Source organism: Vicia villosa, linkage group LG5 (assembly GCF_029867415.1).
Source record: "Vicia villosa cultivar HV-30 ecotype Madison, WI linkage group LG5, Vvil1.0, whole genome shotgun sequence".
Lineage (NCBI taxonomy): Eukaryota > Viridiplantae > Streptophyta > Magnoliopsida > Fabales > Fabaceae > Vicia > Vicia villosa.
In genome coordinates this window covers 151,975,515-151,993,045 of record NC_081184.1, presented here as the reverse complement: position 1 = coordinate 151,993,045, position 17,531 = coordinate 151,975,515, and the positions used below count along the sequence as shown (strand labels likewise).

At 35.3% G+C, this 17,531-nt stretch overlaps 2 protein-coding genes across 2 annotated transcripts; one reads left to right on the top strand and one right to left on the bottom strand.

Annotated features, from left to right (window-relative positions):
* Positions 1–3,161: 3,161 nt before the first annotated feature.
* LOC131603233 (ubiquitin carboxyl-terminal hydrolase 4) lies at positions 3,162–8,254 on the top strand. The gene is made up of 6 exons (XM_058875524.1): positions 3,162–3,512; positions 3,875–3,991; positions 4,961–5,059; positions 6,085–6,273; positions 6,748–6,929; positions 7,502–8,254. The coding sequence occupies exons 1-6, from the start codon at positions 3,396–3,398 to the stop codon at positions 7,905–7,907; spliced, it is 1,110 nt and encodes a 369-aa protein (XP_058731507.1). The 5' UTR covers positions 3,162–3,395; the 3' UTR covers positions 7,908–8,254.
* A 179-nt stretch (positions 8,255–8,433) lies between these two features.
* LOC131603232 (calmodulin-binding transcription activator 1-like) lies at positions 8,434–15,926 on the bottom strand. The gene is made up of 13 exons (XM_058875523.1): positions 15,617–15,926; positions 15,404–15,523; positions 15,202–15,317; positions 14,868–14,956; positions 14,126–14,168; positions 13,726–13,885; positions 13,453–13,569; positions 12,860–13,131; positions 11,921–12,484; positions 10,897–11,597; positions 10,011–10,587; positions 9,565–9,891; positions 8,434–9,316 (listed from the first exon to the last, which is right to left on the bottom strand). Exons 1-13 carry the CDS (start codon positions 15,819–15,821, stop codon positions 9,200–9,202), a joined length of 3,408 nt encoding a protein of 1,135 aa, XP_058731506.1. The 5' UTR covers positions 15,822–15,926; the 3' UTR covers positions 8,434–9,199.
* Between the last annotated feature and the right edge of the window lie 1,605 nt (positions 15,927–17,531).

Sequence of the window (17,531 nt, the reverse complement as noted above, 5' to 3'; positions counted from 1 at the left end):
TGAGCATAATGTAACACCCCGATATCCGCTGCACGCATCAACCGTGTCGGCCAACCGAGCATGTTACCGGCTTAATCAATAATCCCCCTAGGTCCGCTTCTCGGCTGCCCAGGAAATATTGTTTTTGCCTCCCGCAGGAATCGAACCATGTACCTAGGGGTTAAGTACATATTCATAGCAATTCCTGCTACCACTTGAGCTAGTAGCTCAATTGGTAGCAGGAATTGCTATGAATATGTACTTAACCCCTAGGTACATGGTTCGATTCCTGCGGGAGGCAAAAACAATATTTCCTGGGCAGCCGAGAAGCGGACCTAGGGGGGATTATTGATTAAGCCGGTAACATGCTCGGTTGGCCGACACGGTTGATGCGTGCAGCGGATATCGGGGTGTTACATTAAAAAGGCGCCTTTTTAATGTAACACCCTGGATTTCCGCTTACCCCGCAGGGCTTCCGGCCTACCAAGCATGTCACCAGCTTAATCAATAATCCCCCTAGATCCGCTTATCGGCTGCCCAGGAAATATTGTTTTTGCCTCCCGCAGGAATCGAACCATGTACCTAGGGGTTAAGTACATATTCATAGCAATTCCTGCTACCAATTGAGCTACTGGTCAAGTGGTAGCAGGAATTGCTATGAATATGTACTTAACCCCTAGGTACATGGTTCGATAGTACATATTCATAGCAATTCCTGCTACCAATTGACCATATGGTCAAGTGGTAGCAGGAATTGCTATGAATATGTACTTAACCCCTAGGTACATGGTTCGATTCCTGCGGGAGGCAAAAACAATATTTCCTAGGCAGCCGATAAGCGGACCTAGGGGGGATTATTGATTAAGCTGGTGACATGCTTGGTAGGCCGGAATCCCTGCGGGGTAAGCGGAAATCCAGGGTGTTACACTGTGAGTTGGATGTCATGCTCGACGTCATGACATCAGTGTTTGACAGCAGTAGCTGCTACATTTTTTATTCTATTTCTATTATGTTTCCTTATTTATCTTAGTCTTTATTTTGGGAAACTAAAGATTGTGCTGATTGTACATCAGTAATAGAACAAATCATGGGCTGTCTTTTTGGCACCCTGATATGTGAGAAGCTGAGAATTGAAGTGAAGAATACTGTTTGCTGTAATTTATGCAGAACATGGAATGTCACGACATGCTCTGTGACATCAGTATTTGACAGCAGTTACTGTTATATTTAGCTGTCACGCGCCTGCTGAGATGGAATATAAAGATTCAGTTTTGGTTTTAAAAGATGCAGAATATTCTTTGGAATATTATGCAATCCTATGTGGCAGGTTTAAAGGTCAAGAGAATCAAGATTAGAATATTGGAGAATTATGCAGTTTCCAATTATGAAGATAAATTAGGAAACTTATGATTGAAGACCTTGTTTTTAGCAGAAAGTTTTCTGTGATTTGTAACAGCAAATAATGTTGTGATTGTAAGCCCAAGTCCAGTTGGGAATAGGTTATAAATAGGAAACTTTGTAACCTAGTTTAGGGAGCTAGCCGGCGTTTAGAAAGATGTAACTATTAGGGTTAGCCGTGTAGGTGAACCTCCCGGTTTGTGGGAAGGTCACTGATTTGTGCCTCGAAGCCTGTAGGTAAGAGGTTTGTTTTATTCACTCAGAAGTTGTAAAGCAATGAGTGGAGTTGTGTGCTTGGAGGAAGCTTTGAAGCAACTCTAAGATATGTTTATTTGTGTGTTTTGAATGTTGGTAATTAAGCCGTCGATGCAGTGGCTGAGGTGTTGACTGCTAGACATCATTGGTATGATTGGGAGTGGAAGGGAGATATTCCATATCTAGGGAGAACCTAGGTAGAGGGGTCATTGGGTAGTGATTAAGTGAGGAGTTGTAAACTGGGAGTTTAGCTCTGAATTGATACTGCTAATAGTGGACTTCATCCCTGGCTTGGTATGCCCCCAGAGTAGGTTGATTGAACCGAACTGGGTGAACAATTCTGTTGTGTTGTTTATGTTTCTGCATTATTTATTTGTAAGTTCAGTTTGGATGTCATAACATCGTGCCTGACATCAGTGTGTGATTTAATGACTGTGCTAACACAGAATCTCTGTGATTCCAACACTTCCAGACTTCTGGATGTTAGAAGTAATAAATAATTGAGGGATCTGTATGTACTGCCTCAGCTAAACTGATGACAGACCAGATGTCACGACATCGTATATGACATCCGGGTTCTGTCTTACCAGAATTTCATCGGGCAATAACACTAAGTTGACTTCTCATACGGGTATTCAAGATTTTATTGTACTTAAAACTCTCAAGATCTTTATTCAACCTCCTAATGCGTAAAAAATTGTTGAAGTTATTTGGAAACCGTCTCCTTGGAGATGGATTAAAGCTAACTGTGATGGAGTGTCGTTAAACAATATGAGAATTTCAGCTTGTGGTGGTATTTTTAGAGACCACAGTGGTTGTTTTTTTGTGCTTTTTCTCAACATTTAGGTGTTTCAAACTCTATCGTTGCCGAACTTTCGGGAGTTATGGCAGCTATTGAGCTCGCCTATGAAAAATGTTGACTTCACTTTTGGTTGGAATCTGACTATGTCGCGGTTGTTCAGACTTTCAAACCACCCTACAAAGTTCCTTGACAGGTTCGTAATAGATGGGTAAATTATATCAATCTAACTTCTAGAATGTTTTTCATTGTTTCTCATATATTAAGAGAAGATAATACTTGTGAAGACTCCCTTGCTAACTTAGATGTCACTTCTGTTGACTTTATTTGATCCGATTCGCTGCCCTTATGTTTGAGAGCAGATTTTATAAAGAATAACTTGTGTTTGTTTTTCTTTAGATTTTCGTGTCACTAGAGGATTTTGGCCTAGTCCTTTTTTTTATGTATATATTTGATCTTATTCAAAAAATTATATAAATATTTAATTAAAGAATTTTTTTTTGAATTTGCAATAAATAAAAAAAATTCAATAAATAATTGATTTTTTTTTAATAAGCAAAAAAAAAATTGAAATTTATTACCGACCAAAAAAATGAAATTAATTTATTTCCACTACTATTTTCTTTAGAAAAAAGAAAATCAATTATATAGACTCAAATTTCCTTGAACGTTTTTTCCTGCATTTACAACTTGTGTTGCTCAGCTGTGCTCATTCTCTCTCTCTCTCTCTCTCTCTCTCTCTCTCTCTCTCTCTCTCTCTCTCTCTCTCTCTCTCTAGCAAAACCCTTATTTTCTTTCTTCTGCGATAATATCCATACAAAATTCAATAACCCTCCGAAAACCCACTCCGTAAACAAACCATAACGATCCAAGCGCCGAACTCAACATTTCATGGTTCGCATCACCGAGTTGAATCGGATTGGAATCTGAGTTTATCGTTTATCGTTGATCGATTGACGCGCTAATGGGTGCTGCTGGTTCCAAGCTTGAGAAGGCTCTAGGTGATCAATTCCCCGAAGGAGAGCGTTACTTCGGTCTTGAGAATTTCGGTAACACTTGTTATTGCAACAGCGTTTTGCAGGTATATTCAATCGATACTCTAACCTTTTGATTTTTAATCCGATTCAAGGGTTTTGATTTTGGACCTGTTTGAATTGGATTATTTGATCTTATCTATTATCATAATCACTTTTGAGACGGGTTGTAATTGAAAAAAGGTTATAGCTTAGATGAAAACTGATTGACTTTATTTTATGTTTTGTTATTGAAATAGATTATACATAATCACTTATTTGATAAGCACTTAACAAAAGTTGTTTGTCTAAACAGGTCTACATATGATTCTAATAAGTATTGAATTTGTAAATGGTTGTGTTTGTTGTTTTCTGAGTAGATTTTCTCGGTTGTTTACTACTGAGTTACTCATTTTGACACGTTCTGCAGGCTCTATACTTTTGTGTTCCGTTTCGGGAACAACTATTGGAGTATTATGGAAATAACAAAAGCATAGGGGATGTGGAAGAAAATCTTTTGACATGCTTAGCTGACTTATTTTCACAGGTAATTAATTTGTAGTTTGGGCATTCATGCATTACATGTGTGACCCGGGTGCTTTGTCTTATTTGATTGATCCAAGCATGATTCACAGTTTGAAAATTTGTATTGTCTTCACAAATTTTGGCTATGTTGCATGCCTTAGACTCTTGTCAGAGAAGCTGTTGACCTTGTTTTGCATTCTACATTCATTTGCTCTTATGGAACAAGTGCAGTTTTGTTATTTGAATGGTTCAAAGTGGTTATTGCTATCCTTAGTTTTATAACCATGTTTTCTTTATTTAAGAACACATCCTACAAGATTTTCTTATTTTCTGATTTTCTGATTTTGTTATTGCCCGTCGTGGGTTGAAGTATTGTCAGGCATGAGATTGACAAGTATACAAATAAAAGATAAGGTAACCTACTAGATAAAAACATAAATAAGTCGCTGCTAACTGACCAAAGAAGCTATTCCACGATTATCCAGCATTTGCATAGTATGTAATTAGTCTTTGCACATTTTACAATCAGCAAGATGCATAATACATCGAACAGGGAAGTTTGCTTTGAGAGGTTTGTGATCCTGATAGGATACTGGTTTTGGGCCTTAGCTCAATAGAAAGGCCTAATAGAGAATCAGTTATAACTGCTTATGTTAGAAGGGGGAAGGGTAGTTATATAAAGACACCGATAGCAAGGGAGAATTCATAATGTGTATTTTTGGATGGAAACCTTTTGGGTTGGGCAGAGTGAGAATATCTCTACTTTGAGGAGCACTCTGCTCTGGGATTATAGGGACTCGTCTCTGTAACAGTTTTAATTTCAATCAATAATACATTTTCCATTTATCTGAATTTTGAGTCTCTATCAGAACCTGAGATAAATCATTTTAATAAATCCTATCAATTATCAACTATATCTTAATGGTGCTTACATGCCTAGTTATGTCTTTCTTGGTCCTGAATGCAACATATTTGTTTATGTTTGGTATAGATAAGTTCGCAGAAGAAGAAAACCGGTGTCATTGCTCCCAAGCGATTTGTACAGAGGTTGAAAAAACAGAATGAACTCTTTCGCAGCTATATGCATCAGGTATGTGCCTTATGTTGAGAATAATCTCCTGTACATCGAATCGTTAGTCATGAAATCTGTAAATTCTTTTAACAGTAACATTTATATTATAAAGTATAAATATAAATATAAATATATACATAAATAAGAGATTATTTGGAGGCGAGTTTGTATGCAAGGTTTGACAATGATATTTGTTGCTCCATGAATATGTAAAGATGCCAGTAGGTTTTGATTCCAACTTTCAGCATTTCTTCACATGGATCCTAGTTAGAAATGCTATTATCTATATTGAATGTTTCCAGATGGTAATGATGGGAGCTCCTCAACAAGTATTCTAGTTGGTAGATTATTAGGTAGACCAGTGTTACTTTTTTATTCTGTCAGATTGGACCAAATTTAAACATGCATTTTTCCCCTTTGAATTATTAGACATTTTTATGAACAGTATATTCTTTTAAACTGTTAGTTAACTGCCATTAATTGAAATGATTAAGATACTTTCACTTTTACACATTTGTGATATTTTATTCATAAAAAATACAAGGTTGTTAGCCTGTGAACAGATACTACATGCAAATTATGTTGACAGTCACACGTTGGAAAAGTATTTATAAATGGGAGACAGCTCTCCACCTTATAAGCTAGTTTTATAGGGTGAATGCAAATTCACCTTATTGAGGCTGAATGCAAATTCCAAGATAAGGCCTTTAATTTAAATGCATAAAGAAATAATTTGCAAACAAAAAAATCTAAAATATACGTCACTATGTAAAAAATAAAATAAGATATTTATTTGTGATCCAGTGGTTTAGCTTGCTTGATTCGGCTGATTAGTTTTTTTTTCTCCGATGTGTTGGATGTTTGTTTAGCAAAAATGACAACTGTTACTTGCAGATGAGATTTTTATTCACCATAAATGTTACTGTAGCATTCAAGTTTATTCATTATTTATCATTGATTTGATTGTTTATTTACACATTGCATATTTTGTCTAGTTTTTCACTAAAACAACAATGTTACTGTCGGTCTACTCTTTTTGGTAGGATGCCCATGAATTCTTGAACTTTTTGCTGAATGAACTTGTTGACATTCTGGAGAAAGAGGCTCAGGCATCAAAGACTGATCCAGAGATACCAGCACCTTCTGAAAAGGTTGCAAATGGATTCAAGAATGGACATGCTAACGGACCTCAGAAAGAACCTTTAATTACTTGGGTACACAAAAATTTTCAGGTGACCCGCTTTGCCAATTTATTCTTGTCATTTTTTCTCGTTTCAACAAATTTGTAGGTTGTATAAATTGCGAACTTTGTATTGGATCCAGTCAATTAATGTTCTCCTTTTAAGTGTGCATGCCTTGATACTGTTCAGTTTTGTGATTATCCATTTATATTTGCTTCTACTTGTATTCTGGAGCAGCTTATTATGTGAGACACTAAAGCACTTCTTTCATTCTTATTAATTTATCTTATCATAAACTAACTTGAATGTCACACTTGATGAAAATGATAATGATAATAATAATAATAATAATAATAATAATAATAATAGTAAGAATAACAAAAATAATTTTGCTTCTGTCAGTTTTTATATTTTTATTTTTCTTTTTTCGGGGTGGGGGTCGATGTTATTTTCATTGTGCTGATCACAAAATTTAGATTTATATCTATGTTGTGGAATTTCATTGTTGCAATTTGCTGTGATTAGGGAATACTCACCAATGAGACGAGGTGTTTGCAATGTGAAACTGTGACAGCTAGGGACGAAACATTTTTTGACTTGAGCCTTGATATTGAGCAAAACAGTTCAATTACAAGTTGTTTGAAAAATTTCAGTTCCACTGAGACTTTGAATGCTGAGGACAAATTTTTCTGCGACAAATGCTGCAGGTATATGGATTTTATAGTATGGCATCAGCTGTTTGTTATAAGGTTTCTTTACTGGTTTGGAAAATATAAACAACCATCTTGTATCATGTGCTTAGCTATAATATACTGCTGCTTGTTTAACATGTATTTTAATAGATGCATTAGACTTTGTAAAAAACCAAAATTTCAGATATCTGTTCAGATCTAAATCATTTTGAATAGTGCCGTTGTTTTACGCCTTCCTTTTCTACTTTTAACTGGAGAAGGAAATAAATTGTTTGTGTGAAGCATATATGTCAAATAGTTTGAATATTACAAATTTGTTTATGTACAGTTTTATCTCCTTTTTATTTTCAATAAGCATACCGGAACATGTTCATTTTTCAATAAGCAGACCAAAACATGTTCATTTTTCCATTGATTGGCACTTCATTTGTCATCTGAACGGGATTTCTTGACCGTGTCAGTTCAGTATGTACAAGATGTCACGACCATTTACCAGTCTGTTTTTTTCATGTTCATTTACCAGTCTGTTTTTTTCATGTTCATTTACCAGTCTGATAACTAAGATATGAACTTTCTTTTGATATTAGTTTGCAAGAAGCTCAGAAGAGAATGAAGATAAAGAAACCGCCTCACATTCTGGTCATTCATCTCAAGCGGTTTAAATACATGGAACAGCTTGGCCGGTACAAGAAGCTGTCTTACCGGGTTGTTTTTCCCCTTGAGCTGAAGTTGAGCAACACTGTTGAAGATGCAGATAATGAGTATTCTCTATTTGCGGTAGTTGTTCATGTTGGGAGTGGTCCCAACCACGGGCACTATGTCAGCCTTGTGAAAAGCCATAACCACTGGTTATTTTTTGATGACGAAAACGTGGAAATGATTGATGAGTCTGCTGTGCAAACTTTCTTTGGATCACCACAGGAATATTCAACTAATACAGACCATGGGTACATTTTGTTCTATGAGAGCCTTGGCTCTGATAACAATAACTAGATGGAGGTGTTGTACTACTTTTAGGTACTCAAATCATTTGGACCAGTATTTTCCATCTAGTTCCTTTATTTATTTTCATGTTATACCATTATTCAACCTGTTGGGGGAGCTGTTACATTCGTTAGAGCATACAGGTTGTGTTGTGAAATGTATACTTAGGTGGTTGGCATGTACAGTGGATGGTGGGAGCACTGTCCTTTTTCGTCTCCTTTCTCACAATAAGTGCAGTATATATATGGTGGAAATTTTGCCGACAATATGTATTCATGGTTGCAAGTGTTCAACCAACATTAGAAACACAATGAAATGTAAAATGCTTGATGCTTAACCAACATTATTTTAGTTCCTTAAGAGCTTTAGGGTAAATCATGTTTGTGGTCGTAATAAATAGTGTATACACTCAAGATTGTCAATATCGAAAATCTTGCATAAGATCGGGAGGGGGTTGCAAAATTGTGAAATATAAAATTGTAACTAAGATTGGAAGATCATATCTGATTATTTTGTCAGATCGAGAGGGGGTAGGAAGATTGGAAAGTATAAGATCCTAACAAAAATATTTTAAGATCTTGCTAAAATGAAAAATAACACTAAATTTTGAAATATTTGTATATTTTGGTAGGCAAGTTTAATTCTGAGAAAATGACTTTTTTAAACTGTGTGATCAAATTTTTAATACTTTATTATGATTTATCATAGTAAACATTTGTCAGGGGCATATATTTGGTATACAATTTGGTTTAATAAGTCAATTTAAAACTTTATAATTTCAAAAGGTACGTATTCATAATCTCCGAACTATGATTGTTGCACCTTTGCATCTGGTCATCTTTTTCGACTTGTAATGGTGATCAGAATTGAGTGAGAGTATAAACATAAGATTTTAAGATCGAGATTTTGTCAAATAATTAACATAGGTTCCATTGCACATTTTAAGTTAACCAATGGGATGTACTGTATAATCTGTGAAAATAATGGTTCTCATGTTTACCTCAATGTGAACCCAACTTTAGTTCATCAATGGCAATGAACCATGCATTGAAATTTTGGCTTCACAATTTGCTTAAAGCATTTTGTACTGGCTAAGATAAATCTGCATTCAACAGCAAGAGTAAAGTGCGTATTTTTGGGGCTATGCAATTTGAGTTTATGCATTTTTGTGAGAAATTAGCTAATGACCCCACGATTTCCTTTTAACTACGTGAACGGGAATCAAGATTGCTACAAGGATCAAATTAAGACAATTGCCTGATTCTGTTATAAAATGCTTTAAGATAGATGGAAGCTAATTTCTAAGTGTCAGTAGACATGAAAGTATCTTCGTCCAGCAATGCTTCAAGATCAACGAGGTTATTGAATTGTCTCTGTCTTGTTTCTTCTGAATTGCTAAAACTCGAATCTTGCTTTACCTGCAAAAAGCATATGCAGAAGAAATTAAATGACTTTAACTGCTGGCATTTTGAACGTCCTGAGGATTTTGCATGGGTTCAGCAATTGATTCAGGTGGGAATAATAGAAACATCCAAATTTTGCATTCTTGATGCACTATTTTTGTTCTACTATTGAGCATAGAAATATAGATAAACTAGTAAAGATTACATGCAAGATTCTGCAACATGTCATTAGAAAAATACTTTTCTTACAACAGATAGAATACCTGGTTTTCTTGTATATCAGTTACAACATTCAATAGCCTGTGGTATTGGTCTCTTGCATCTGGATACTGAGCCATCGACTTCACCCTAGCAAGTGCTTTCTCCAACCTTTTCTCAGTTTGCTTTCTGCCTTCTTTCAAAAAATCGTAGTCATCTTCAGTGGAAGATGATGCATCTTGTACCATAGCTCCCTCGGAGATGGCCTCAGATTTGAATCCACGCAAACCACTACCTTTTCGACGCCAACGCAATATAATCTTTTCCACGATCCCAACCGACCAAATTATCTTTCCATAGTTTTTCCTAACTTGGTGACCTCTCACGTGAGCCTATAGCAACAAGTTACAGGTTAAAATGAAAGCATGTATTACAAACACTAAATGCAAACCAAAATAGTAACATTATTTGCACATGCAAAGGTTGGAAATAGCTCTGCAAATAAATGTACCTGAATTTTTACAATTCTCTGTCGAATAATCAAAAAATCTTTTCTACCTTTCCAACTGCGAAACTTGTTCTGAATTCGTGTTGCAGCAACATGAACAGGCTCATCACGTTGTCCAAACTTGTGTGACTTGGCATTTGCTGCTATCAGTGAAAGAGCGCGTTCATCAGACATTCCAAATTTGTCAATACTATGTTCCTTTTGCTGTTTTCTCTGAAACGATTGCACTCTGAAAACTTGATGAATACGAGCCGCAGCTTGAGTTGCATTGCACACTGCAGCCAATGAATCTTTCATTGATAGTTCATGTGATATTCTCTCATTGTTAAGTTGAAAAGTGTTTTGTTCATGGACTCTTTGTACTATTTTTGATTCAAAACTTTCTCCCGCTTCTCTTTTCAAATCAATAGACTTGAGTTGTGCACTCAGGAAAGATTCTGCAAGATAACCAGCAATTCCTTTGTGTCCATTCGCAGAAGCTAGGTCAGCTGGTGTTCTACCAGAAGGATGTTGTGGACATGGGTCAGTAAGTGCTCCTGGTGCTGCTCCAAGAGAAATGAGGGAAGCAACTGTCCTCTCCCTGATAAAGAAAGTAAGATGCAACACCTCAATGAAATCAAAAGACTGACAATTATGAAAAAACTCAGGTATTTCCAACCTTTCATCATTCAACCCAATGATGAAATGAAGCATATCGAGTATCAACAAGTAATCATTTTAACTGTTGCTAGGCCTATTTCACATATTTTATTTCAAACTATCACTCTTGCAAAGATACAATTCACATAAGTGATTTATCCTATTAGTTTAATGTATTGTCAAAGTGTAACGCGTTGGATTAATATAATGAACTATAATCAGTTTAGATGAAAGGCATTGAGATGCCGACCTGCCACAAAAAGCTGCCCAATGAAGAGCCGTCCATCCATTAACATCGCGAAAGTTCACATTCACACCAGCAACTATTGTTGGTTCCAAGGCCCAGTCGTAGCCAAGAGCAGCTGCAAAATGAAGCACACCTTGGCCACCTTCATCTAATACATTTGGGCCTTTTCCATCTTCGGTTGTTTTCTGAAGGAGCCATGAATTTAGCTTATCCTTTAGAAGATTTTGAAACAGCTTCTCCTGTACAAGTTCTGGAGAAAAATCTTTCTCTAGAGTATATTTCAGTATTTTTTCCCATTCATCATCCTCCCTCCTAAACAATGAACTGATTTTACTTCTCAGTTGAGATTTCTCATTCACACTAACTGAATCTAAACTCTGAGGGAACTCTTGATCCTGCGACAACAGTTCTCCAAACCGTTTATTAAAAGTCTCAAGAGTGTTGCTGCTTCTGTTCTCACCTGCAGTGTTGGCTTCTTGAGTACAATTGACTCGAAAATCGAATTCACGCACTTCACTACATGCTAACCTATTAGAACATGTTACATAGAAAGGAACCCTGCCAGCCTTGTGTGGTGGAGTATGACAGCAGAGAACACCATTCCCGATTATCTCCGCTGGCACTTCTACCTCGCCAAACATGCATGACCATTTACAATCTTCTGCTTCATATTGACTCCTTAAGAATCGTCCCGAAATGAGAACCTGTAAAAATTGTTATTAGACATGTGATTAGTATTTAGTCAGCAGTTAGAAATAAGTAGTTAGTTATTAGTTTGTGAATGCCTATAAATAGGCTTGATGTAATTACTTGCATTCAACTTTTCCATCTATATCATTTTACCATCATCAATATAGTACACTTTTCTGCCTTTCTCTCTTCTCTTTCCATTGATACCATGTTTTCTATAAATAGTTTTCTATAAAGTAGTTAACCAGAATATAGCTAACAGATGAACAAAAAAAGTAACAGATATTACAACATATGACCAAAACACAACGAAAGTGTGGAAATCAAAATAGTATACCTTTATTTCTGAGTCTTCAAATGTCCAACTTGGGGAATAATCAATGATTGTGAAAAGCTGATCATAGCAAATTGATGGATCAAGGACATAGTTGTCTAGGTGCACATGGGAAGGAATAGTTACACTGTCAATTCCATTTTCGCTTTCGATTGTATCCCAATAAGCACTAGAAGTGGATTGCTTGCTCGGTTCTTCGACATCTCCTAGTTCTTTACTCATCCATCGGTTGAAACTGTCAAGCTTCTTCATGCCCTCTTCTGCTACAGATACATGTAATAGACTCTTGTTTGAAGTGAAACAAATATCTTGTATTCCACCTACGCTTCTATCGACCTCTAGATCCGATTTTAACATGGATTCTGCTTGTAAAAGTATTTCGTGAGGGCTATTTTGCTTAGCTTTGTGTTGTTGGTGTGGATGAAGAAGGAACCGTTCCAAGGATTGTCGAAAATCAACTTTGTTAACTTCCTGCTCATTGTTACTATAACTAACCTCACTTGTTGAGCCTGAACACACGTTATCTTTGGGCCAACTGGATGTGCTTAAAGAATTAAAACCAGAATCCTGATCACAAGAAAATTAAGCATTGAGCTCAGCTACTATAAGAGAATGATATAGAGAATTAAAAATTTACATGTTTAAGAATTAGTCATGCATAAAGCAAAAGCTGATTCCTTGATTTGTCTTTTATTTTTAAGGAAACATGAAACAAGTAATTAAGCAATCGGTATCATTTAAGTATTTACAACATCAAATCAATTTGAAGTAAAGCATACATTTATTTTGCAGATTACTATATAACATGAAATAATGCAACAAAGAGTATCTCATTCATATTATGTATCAATTTCACTTGCAGACATCGTTGTTGCCTAAAGTACTTAAACACACTAATATGACACAAATTTCTTTCCTATATAAGTATAACTAGTTCAATACCTGCCAATTTCCTTTATTTTGTATAAGACTTCCATTCTCCTGGTGATTAGAAATGCCGATGCTTAGATGTTTCCCCATTACTTCATATCCTTGAGAAGTACTATTTATTCCCATGTCATTGAATTGTGTTTCAGGAAAAAAATGCTGAAAAGGCACGTTATGACTTCCGGCATTATTTTCTAAGATATCTTGCCATGATGAAAATCCAAGGAGTTTTGAGGGTTCACATGTCAATCCAACATTATTAATGACAGGCAACCTTTCTTGATCAGCTATCAAAATTTCAAATTTACAATTAGTTCGACAAGTTAGATACGATCTTGCCTGATTTAAAGGGAAGCATTTATGGAAAATATGAAATAACGATTTACCTTTGATGCACTATTGGTGTAGGATTTCATTATAATATCATTCAGTCATGCATTGCTAAGTCACTAAGTTTGATTCTTACAACAATTGCCTCAAAAGTCGACCTCTTTCCATGACATGGCAATGCATGATTGAGTGATAGAAGGGAAATCTGTAACCAATTAGTTTACACTACCAGTATATCAAAATAAATTGTTGATAACAATTTAAATTGAAGAAATTACCTTTGAGTGGTAGAGGACAGTTAAAATCAGCGAGTTGTTGAGCTTTAATCTTCTGAGCAACAGGGTGTTGCATCTCAAGAAAAGAGTGGAAATCGGAATTTGCATGGCTATTGAATGCTATAAACATTACATCAAGTTACAATATTAAAGTAGACACAAGAAAAACTAAATGAAGAACAAAAGCATAAAAAAGGTCATTCAAAATGTTCTCAAGGCACAAAAGTAAAATAGTTAGAATTGTAAATAAAATGAAGCTATGCTTTAAAGATATACCTGATTCAGCTTCTTCGTAATCTGATGGTTGAGCACTATTCATGCTAAACGGTAAAGAAGTCTCCATCTCTGTGTTGGGCATAGCCTTGTATGTTTGTTGAGCATAATGAGGATTAGATTCTTCATTTTCTTTGGAACATATTAAAGTTTCCTTGTTTCCCTGATTATTTGGAGCAATGAAGCAATAAAGTTTAATTTTGGGGAATAGAGTACTAATGTTAGTTTCCATGTTTTAATTTCTTAGTTCATATTTAATTGTTACCACAAAAGTATATGTCATTAGTTCATTGCTCCTTAAATTGTACTAGGGATGTAAAAGTAAGAAATTCTTATTGAGATTTTCATAAATAACAATTAGGCAAAAGGTGATAAAAACAGTTGTATGATTGCAACATTTTACCTTGACTTCCCGATAATGGACTAGAACAATGTGCGAGAGTTCACTGTAACAAGGTCAAATACAAAGAGCAAAAAGAGAAGCTCTAGTAAGAAGTACTTCCAGAGATAGGAATCAAGAAAAACAAATCAGAAACTTCTTGAAGCATGTACAGTTAATTTAAATCGATACATGTGAAATTTGAATATGTGATCAACAATATTGAACCTATCTCACTAATACTTGGTTAAAGCATATCATCTTCAAGCAGGAACAAACTCATCCAAAAACAAAGAAAAAGAAGTATAAGTTTTCTTCATTGGCTGTGTCAGGACATTTCCAATCTGTGTGAGACAGTGGGATGCAATGCAGAAACTTAGGAGTGGAGATATAAATAGTGTTTGGATAAACAAGTTAATTAGTCATTTATTCAATTAAAGTTTTAGCATATTGGAGCTTATGTATAAGTTGTTTATACAATTGAAAAGGAAATAAAGATAAACTATCTTCATATGAAAAATGAAGATGAACTCCACATATACTATCTATAACTTGTTTATATAAGTTATCTGTTTTTCTTTTCTTTTGTCTTAGTAATCTAAAGTTTGATGGAAAGGTAAGTAAAATTCAGACTACAGATGAGTCCTCCCGTTCAATTCGACCTTAACCACTTAAGTCGATTATAAGCTAAAAATTTAAACAGTAGAATACTAAATAAAAAGAAATAATTCTTGGTGTGAGATTTGAAAATGTTAAGAAAACTTACTCCTCAAGCATCCAGTAAGTTCGTCTTTGAAAATTTTGATTTTGTTCTCCATGAGCATAGTAGCAGTGCAATACCTCCACACTTCCAGCCTGAAAAACATTATACCTCAATCAACCGAACCAATATATCAATACACAGTCTACTTCCCAAAGCAGAATTGATCTTAAAACACATTCCAGAATACTAAGATTTCGGAATATAGCACTAAGGCTCGTGGTCAGAAAATTCAAACCAACATAAACTCAAACTCTCCACCACTAACATGTTAGTTTTTCTAATTCCGTCACGTTTGCGAGACTAACCGATTGTAAGGTTAGGAATAATTTATGCATACCTTAAGTCTCTCATGAGCTTCCCTAACAGTTTTTCCATCTTTTTTCTTCCTCCAATTATGTCCATCTTTTCTAAAGTATCTCATCACCTTCCGATCAAATAGAAAAAGTGAACCACCTAATAATATAAACCAACAAAAACATCAAAATTAAGACCTAAATTCTTTTGCAAGAAGCTAATTTAGAAACTAGAATCATTCATACTTGGAGGCATATTTGCAGGCTCTGAAGTAATCTGAAAGTGATTATGGTTAGTGAGAATTTGACAAATTTCAGCTGGGCGCAACCATCTATATTGCGCTTCTGACAAAATTTGCTGAATATCTGTTACGATCGATTTCATTGTTAATCAACTAGAGAGGTTTAACATAGAACTGATTAGAAAGCGACCATGAATAGAAATGAAGAAAAGGTTACCGAATTGATTAGGTTGACGGTAGCGATTGTTGTTGAGAGCCATATGAAGGATGAAAACACATGCAGAAGAATGAAAAATTTGAGAGAGAGAAAAGAAAGGGAAAGATGAAGGTGAATAGAGAATATATAGTAATGGTGAAAGATGAAATGTTAACGCGGTGAGAGAGTTACTGGGAGAGTGTGAGTGTGCTCGGCTATCATCCATCGACGCGGGAACTTTTTCGTCAAAGTCAAATACATGCTTTGACTCAGCTTTTTCGTTGGTTAATCGCTTTTCCGCGCAGCTTCTTCTGAGGTCATCTCATTTTCATAGATCAATCAGAAAGGTGCAGAGTCAAAGTATAGAACTAATAGAAGAATAAAAAACTACTTATAAAAATCATTTATTGAAATGTGTGACACTATAAATATCTTTTTTATAGAAGAGTAGTAGATTATAGATTTTATTTTATTGTTTAACTATTTTAGTTGTAAAATCTCATTCTATTATTATAAATTGCATAAATAAAAAGATAAATTTGATAAAATAAATATAATGAATTTTATTGAACACCATCTAATTGTCACTCGCTCTCGCAACAATATCTTTTATATTAATGACTTTAAGTCATGTATCCAAGGACCATTTGACTCACACACTTGTAACATGTTACCTCAATCTTTGGCTGATTTGAGAGTCAAAATGCTAATATTTTTTAATGTACTTTAATTATCATTGGAGAACCATCTCATTAGCATCAGAAGTGTCGTCACAGTGTTTTTCATCAATATACCAATCATTTTCTTTTCTAATGCGAAATAATGACTCCATCTGTGAAAATCGTCTTTTGAATCTCTAAAATCTCCTGTGTTGCCCTAGTGTAACTACTTTTAGTTGCTACTATGAGCAATTGTAACTTCTTTATGCTATTTTATCAATGACTAATTCAGAGTCATCTAGTGGTCTGAAAGCCACCAAAATCTAATCATCACTTGAGATCAAGATAAACATTATAATAATTCTTTCTCCAATAAGTAATGATCGTCCTCTCCAGCAAGATCCATAATTTTCAAAAACAATTTCTTTGCACCAGCCACTAATTCCTCAACCTCCGCTCCAAGCAAGGACTGTATGTAAAAAAACCTTTGCTCCATGAAACTCGTTTTCCTCCACCACATTTAGTTGCATTGGCAACATGTTTAATTTTCCCCAATGCCCACTCTTTTTACTTCACTGTATGCTTCGACTCCTCCCTTCATGTTTTAGTTCCCCCTCCATGACACTTCTTCTTACACTCTCAAGCCCCGCTCGATGTTCTTAACAAGAACATTTTTTTGATTGGTACCTTCAACCTTCTACAACAACAAAACTCACAACTTATCTGCATAAAAGAAAACTAGGAAAATATTTTCGATGAAACTTAAACACATATCAAAGTTTTGCAACGCGACTAACCTATAGAAGTTCTAATGAACACGTCAATTGACAAAGATTCCCAATCGCCAGGATTCAAAGAACAACCAAGGAGGTCACGGTCTCCCCATTGCCACAATCCTTCCCCTTCACGTGACTTTGATGGTGGAAAGAGTAGTAACACACCACCTATTGGCCATCTAAAGGAGTACATTAACATGTTCACTAAACAAGCTTTGAAGGTTAATGGAGCAAATGATAAGTTAAAATGTTGGATCTTTGAGAAAATGTTGGATAAGTTAAAATGTTGTATTCTTAGATGTTTCTTGTGTGCAAGATGGCTAACAACCTTCTTCATTTATTCTTATCCGTGTTGTATAACTACCTTGTGTCCCTCTGATAGTGTAACTCTTGGGTTTGGATAGTTTGTTTATTTTATTCGTGAGTTGTCAAGTTTACTTAAACTAATGTTTATGAGTTGAAATGAATTCTATTTTGATGAGAAAATGGAGTTGTGTTTCT